At 35.2% G+C, this 6,000-nt stretch overlaps 2 protein-coding genes and 1 long non-coding RNA gene across 10 annotated transcripts in view; 1 reads left to right on the forward strand and 2 right to left on the reverse strand.

Annotated features, from left to right (window-relative positions):
* Window positions 1–3,570, reverse strand: part of LOC124430897 — a 27,091-nt gene extending 23,521 nt beyond the window's left edge. For 2 of the 6 annotated variants that reach the window (XM_046978113.1, XM_046978110.1), the window contains exons 1-2: window positions 2,825–3,095; window positions 2,556–2,616 (exon numbers count right to left, since the gene is read on the reverse strand). In XM_046978113.1, the coding sequence (XP_046834069.1) occupies window positions 2,556–2,583 (28 nt within the window). In that variant the 5' untranslated portion in view covers window positions 2,584–2,616; window positions 2,825–3,095. Of the gene's footprint in view, window positions 1–2,555; window positions 2,617–2,824; window positions 3,096–3,176 lie in introns of those variants that run through there. The other 4 variants (XM_046978112.1, XM_046978109.1, XM_046978111.1 and 1 more) reach the window with 4 other exon arrangements.
* LOC124430900 overlaps window positions 1–6,000 on the forward strand; it is an 11,747-nt gene that overhangs the window by 4,658 nt on the left and 1,089 nt on the right. The window lies entirely within an intron of this gene.
* LOC124430896 overlaps window positions 4,176–6,000 on the reverse strand; it is a 14,528-nt gene continuing 12,703 nt past the window's right edge. For all 3 annotated transcript variants that reach the window (XM_046978108.1, XM_046978106.1, XM_046978107.1), the window contains 3 exons: window positions 5,412–5,676; window positions 4,947–5,330; window positions 4,176–4,809 (listed from right to left, as the gene is read on the reverse strand). In XM_046978108.1, the coding sequence (XP_046834064.1) occupies window positions 4,393–4,809; window positions 4,947–5,330; window positions 5,412–5,676 (1,066 nt within the window). In that variant the 3' untranslated portion in view covers window positions 4,176–4,392. The remainder of the gene's footprint in view (window positions 4,810–4,946; window positions 5,331–5,411; window positions 5,677–6,000) is intronic.

Raw genomic sequence — 6,000 nt, forward strand, 5'->3', positions numbered from 1 at the left:
GAGAGAGACGACTGACTCAAAGAGTATTCATGAATCAAATGCTATTCTTGAATGTCTGACAAGACGAAACGATAGAATTAACGATAGTTATACGAAAACAAGTGCAACGTTCTGATATGCTTAGGCGTTCAATCGAACATTGACTTTTATCCAGTTAGTGAATATAATCCGTTCGATCTGATTCATAATGTAAAAATAAACTGAACGTGTAAATAATAAGTAACTCGTTTTCTAGAGTGATCCCGATTTAATCGGAGCAATGCAACAAATTGATTCCTCGAATTAATGTCACCTGTACCTGTCGGAAAAGAAAAATGCTCCTCACTTATCCAAAAGGATTAAAAAGAAGCAAATGAAATTTTGCATTATGCAGTATAATAATAGATAAATAGTGTTTCGCATTAATTCGTATCATTTATAAATGGACGTTCCGGTTGGATATACTACAATGGACGGATATAAAGATAAAATATTATTGAAGAGAATATCGTGTTATAAGTGACAACAAGATTCTGTAAAAATATCGAACACGAGTAAATATGTATTGTATTGTACGTTCTCTCCATTCTAAACTTCGTCTAAAGTTCTACAACTTTGCTAAGTGACGTGATCAGTTATTCGATATGACAAACTTTCTAACTATCGATTATATATTTTCTTTTTTATTTTTTCTCTCTAATATTACGACATAAAATCGAGCCATCGTTCTATTAAAAAAGGAAAAAAAAATTGCGATAAAGCGTGATAGAGAAACTAATTCAATTTACACTAACTTTTTTTATTTATCTTGAAATAAAGAACGCAAATATAAATAATCGAACAATTCTGGATCGTTCGAGCGTTCAAGAAACTTCCGCGTTTGTAATAATAAACGCAACTGGTATCGCGTAATAATCGATCGCGTGTCTCTCTCACATTTAAATAATACAAATTATAATAGCATCTCTTAAGAATGAAAATAACATATTACGACTCGAAAATGCGTGAGAACTTATGATAAAAACTACTCTATTTAGTTACGTCGTATATGAAATTCTCCATCCGAAGTAAAAAATGATAAGGAAAGAAATGAAACAGAAAAAGTTGAAGAAAAAAAAAATGAAAACGAATCGCAAAAAGAAAATGAAAAAAGATGAAAAAAAAAAGGTAGGGACAGATAAAGAAAGAAAAAGAGGCAACTTCATTTTTATTCTCAGAATATCTTGATTATTAAATCTCTCTGACCGTTTTTTCTTTTCTTTTCTGTTATTATCATTGTGCATTCAAAATTAAACTTCACTTTACTATTACTATTACTATAGTCTCTCTTTTACTGGAAACTAAACTTTCTTAACCAACTTTTCGCCTTTGAAACGTTCGCTTTTTAATACAAATTCCCATATATATTTTTGACGAGAATGAGAGCAAGTAAACGACAAGAACAAGATTGGGTACTTTTCTATCTTCTCTTCTCAGTAATATTATGTAAATTTTTTAGATATGTACATAGATATACGCGCTTATATAATATATATACATACACACACATATATATATATGTGTATATATATTGCTATATGTTATATATAACTCGCTTAGGAAAATGGACTGTAGAAAAGTAGAAAAGAAAATTTTCAAGATTTCATGAAAAGTTGACTCTGAAGGTGAAAGGAAATCTTTGAAAGGGAATCATTGAAGTAGAAAAACGTACTACAATTTATTGCTTTCTTCAAATCTAAGAAAATAGTTATCTCGTCTTATCAAAAGCAAACTTTTCATCGATTTACGATTACACTTTCCTTTGCTCTATTCTATGTATAAATTTGTTATATGATTTTATTCTTTTTACGATACGACTTAAGTCGGTATCGAACATTTCTAAATTATGCTGCTACATCCTATCATCAAAATTACGTTACGATGTTGTTACGATATCGTAAAGCATCTAAAGGAAAGATAGCAGTCGATAAAGAAACGAAAATGGAGTTTATCCATTCGGATGATTTAAATATGATGAATTTATATAGAAAAATAAAAAAAGTAGCAAGACCGATCAAAATTTTTATGTATTTTACGAAATTTTTTATTCCACCTTTACACCCATCCACACAATGCACACACACAGCGATATATATAAAAACTTTGGAATTAAATTATTTTTTCGTCAATAATTCCAAAGTATAACTTTGCGAGGTGTTATTTCTTCGAGAAAAACTTTGTCGGAGCTTGCAATTCATCTCGGCGGAATAAAGAAGAAGAGAAAAGATATAAAAGAAGAAAAAACAATAAAAAAATAAACAGAAAAAATGACAAAGTTGGAACGACTCGACCAAGTTTCCTGACTAAAGAAGAAAAATTATTGATTTCGAAGGAAAATCCCTAAGGAAAAATGTAACTCTATTTGGAGAAAATTAAGGAAAACGTGAGTAACGTGTTGCTTCGAATATTATTAAATACAGACATATTCGTGTAAGGGGACAAAAAAATGATTGAAGAAAAAAAATCGAAGCTTTATCAAAGAATGAGAGATGAATAGATAGATAGAGAATGAAAGAAAGATAAAAATCAAAGCTTACCTTTCGTTACTTTCGAGGTGTTGCGCATATTCCTGGTGATCTATTTCACGAATGTTCCTTTCTATAAAAACGATGAAGGTCAAAGAATTCCATAGAGAATTAGAGAGAGACAGACAAAGAGAGAGAGAGAGAGAGAGAGAGAGAGAGAGAGAGAGAGAGCGAGAGAGAGAGAGAGAGAGAGAGAGAGAGAGTATAGGAAGTCAGTGTAGAAAATATAAGACTGTATAGGAGAAAAAGAGAAAGAGAGAGTTAGTGTCCTCGTTGTTAACCATTCCTATGAATCCGTAGAAAGCTTCAAGATCGTGGGTAAAAACGGAAGAAGAGGAGGTAGTAGCTCGTTAACGTTGAAAGGATCACAAAGGAGAGAAAGAGATAGAGCACCGATGATTCACTGTTTCGACGTGACCAATGTTACTCCCTTTCTTTTCTCTCTCTTTAATCTCTCTCTCTTTCTCTCTCTCTCTCTCTCTTTTGTCAACAAAAGAAAAGAGAAAAGAAGAGAAACAGAAATATAGAATAAAAGAGAGCGAAAGAGAAAGGGGGGAGGAGAAGAACAATTACTAAAAAAAAATACGAAAAAAGAAATAAGAAAATATTCACTGCAAAAATCACACTACCGACCGAATTCGAGAGAGAAAGATAGAGACTGCTGGTCCAGACTCGCAACACGACTTGTACGGAGGAAGCGCCAGCACTGAACGCCGGGGTTGCCGTACGTCTGTTGTAGAGGGGCGAGTCGAGAAGTAAAGAGAAAGAGAGAGAGAGAGAGAGAGAGAGAGAGAGAGAGAGAGAGAGAGAGAGGGAAAGGACGAGAAATAGAGAAGGGGTAGAACACAGTCGAGGGATGGAGATTCTGCCATAACCACCCTTCCTCGTTGTTGCTGGTGCTGCTGCTACTAGATGGGGTACTAGCAGTGGTGATGGTAGTGATAGTGATGATGGTGGTGGTGGTAAATGTAGCAACGACAGTGGTACTATTGGTGGTGAGACGGTGCCCGTGGTGGTGGTGGTAGTGACGATTTTCTGCTGGCAGAGGATAGGCGAATATAAACGTCTATATCTATATATATACGTATGAGCGTGCGTGTATATATATATATATATATATATATATATATATATATATATATATATACCTACGAGTATATAATGATGAAGTATTCGGAAAACTCACCGTACGGAGCCACCTGCCACGCTCGTTGCATTTATACGTTCTTGCTTAAGATTCCCGAAGGTTGTACTTTGATGATTTACAGCTGCTCTTGTTCCTCTTCTCCGAACAATGATATTTTACAAAACAGTGCAGAAAAGTGTCTAAGATTCAAATAGCAAATATGTAAATTTGATATGATTTATATGACATACCTGAAACGTAACGTTGCCATTTTTTTGATTATATTCAACGCTAAGATAATTGGTTTGATATATATGTATATGTATGTGTGCATGTGTGTGTGTGCGTGTGTTAATATATATATATATATATATATATATATATATATATATATATAATATTAAATTTTTGATGAGGGATGTGAATAAGGGCTTCCAAAAAACTTTTGTTGGTTTGTTAAAACCGTTACTTTGGAGATATCCAAGTAAATAATATCTGGAGTCATCTGAGATGATAAATTAAATTCTTGTATTATTCGTGCACTTATAAAAATATCACTTTGAGTCAACGTAATCTTTTCGTTGTCTTCGAGAGATTCTATACATATTGATGAAATACATTCTACTTCTAATCATAAGTAAAATATGTGAACGACAAGTCACAATTCATTGAGTATTTCTATCTTCTTCTTAGATATTTCGTCTAGTGTTTATTTCAATACACTCAACACCATTTTTCCGTTGATACAGAAGCCAAATGTGATCGTGGCTTTGGCGAAGGCCACCGTAAGGCATTCTGGCAAGATTCCGCTCTGGAAGGCGTCCTTGACGGTGGTGGCGGTTGCTGTGAAAGATCAAGTTGCATTTCCTGTATTCTGTGGTTTGTCTCTTGATTTCCTTCCATCGTTGAACTCTTTTCCACGGAAGGTAGCTCACCGCGGTGGTTCCTCTTGGACGATTTACGAGAGCTTTCGTGAAGAGTCGCTGCCGCAGGCGGTGCACTTTCGACAGATTGAAGACTCGCCGCGCGATGAAGAGAAAGCCTGAGTGGTTTTTTAGGTGGTGCCGGTCGAATTTTAGTTTCTTGCGAACTGTACGTGCTCAGAATTTCTGAATTTTCGGATACACGCGATTGAGAGTCCTAAGAAGATCGTAAAAATCATGCTACTATATAGTCCCGTTAAAAGATCACTATTATGTTTTTTTTAATCGTTTAACAAAAGAATACAAAAGAAAAGAAAAAAGAAAAAAAACAATAATGAAAAGTGATAATAATACCTGACGATAATAAGTAGGTTCGGAATCAAACTCCAAAGTCTGCAACTGTTGACTTTTCCGACTTTCCATTCCTGACTCGATCGTAGCCAATCTTCTACGCTGTAATTGAGATTGTGTCTGTTTGCAATCAAGACTAGCTGTTGATCTGGCTAATGGAAAAGCTTGATGTTTCTGCCGATTCCTTGGCTTCTGATGACTATAAGACACCCCGTCGGAAAAGAAATCATTCTCCTTGGGACTCCTCGATGTGGTAAAGTGTCTACCATGATCGTTCTGTCTGCTTCTCATGGTTGGCAAACTTTGTCTTAATTCCGTTGGATTTCTAATCTTAGGACTGGATAAATTAGCGACTAGCGCCGTTACTTGAGGACCTTTTTGAAAAACCTACAAATAATCGAACAAAACCGAGAGATTATTTTCTTTCTATAATTTTTCATAATGCTTGGACGGAGTAATTTAAGATACCTGAACATGTTCTTGACCGGTCAATGACAAATCTGTCGCACGAAGTTCGGCTCTGCTCGGTGCTAGTAAATCCCTAACTTGTTCCTCGAGATATCCGATTCTATGCGTCAGTCTTAAGTTATCGGATCTAAGTGTCCGCAGTGCAGCGAGTGACTCGCCTTTTCGTAATACTACGATCTGTGCCGCGTCCGGTGCGACAGCTAAGAGTCTCGTCAGATCGTTTTTGTTAGCTCCAACAACGAGTTTCCCGTTCACCTCGAGTATCCTACGGTAAAGTCGTTGGATAGTGTTAAATCTAATGTTAAAATATCAATATTAAATGTTATCAACTTGCCTAATTGTTCTAGAAAAACGATTCTTGCGAATGTGTTTGTTTACATTGTATCGTATGCGTGTACACATACATTAGGTATCATGGTTCTTTTCAACATTTTTTCGCTCGATATATCAAGTTCATTTAGCTCGACGAAAGAATTTCTTTTACGATGTTGGTTCAACAACACATTTCCTCGGCGAGTGAACACGACGAGTAGGATGAAAAAGTCAAGAGAATCAGAGAAGTAAACTGACATAGGAGGAGTAGGAGGAG

The sequence above is a fragment of the Vespa crabro genome, chromosome 19 (genome assembly GCF_910589235.1).
Source record: "Vespa crabro chromosome 19, iyVesCrab1.2, whole genome shotgun sequence".
Classification (NCBI taxonomy): Eukaryota; Metazoa; Arthropoda; class Insecta; order Hymenoptera; family Vespidae; genus Vespa; species Vespa crabro.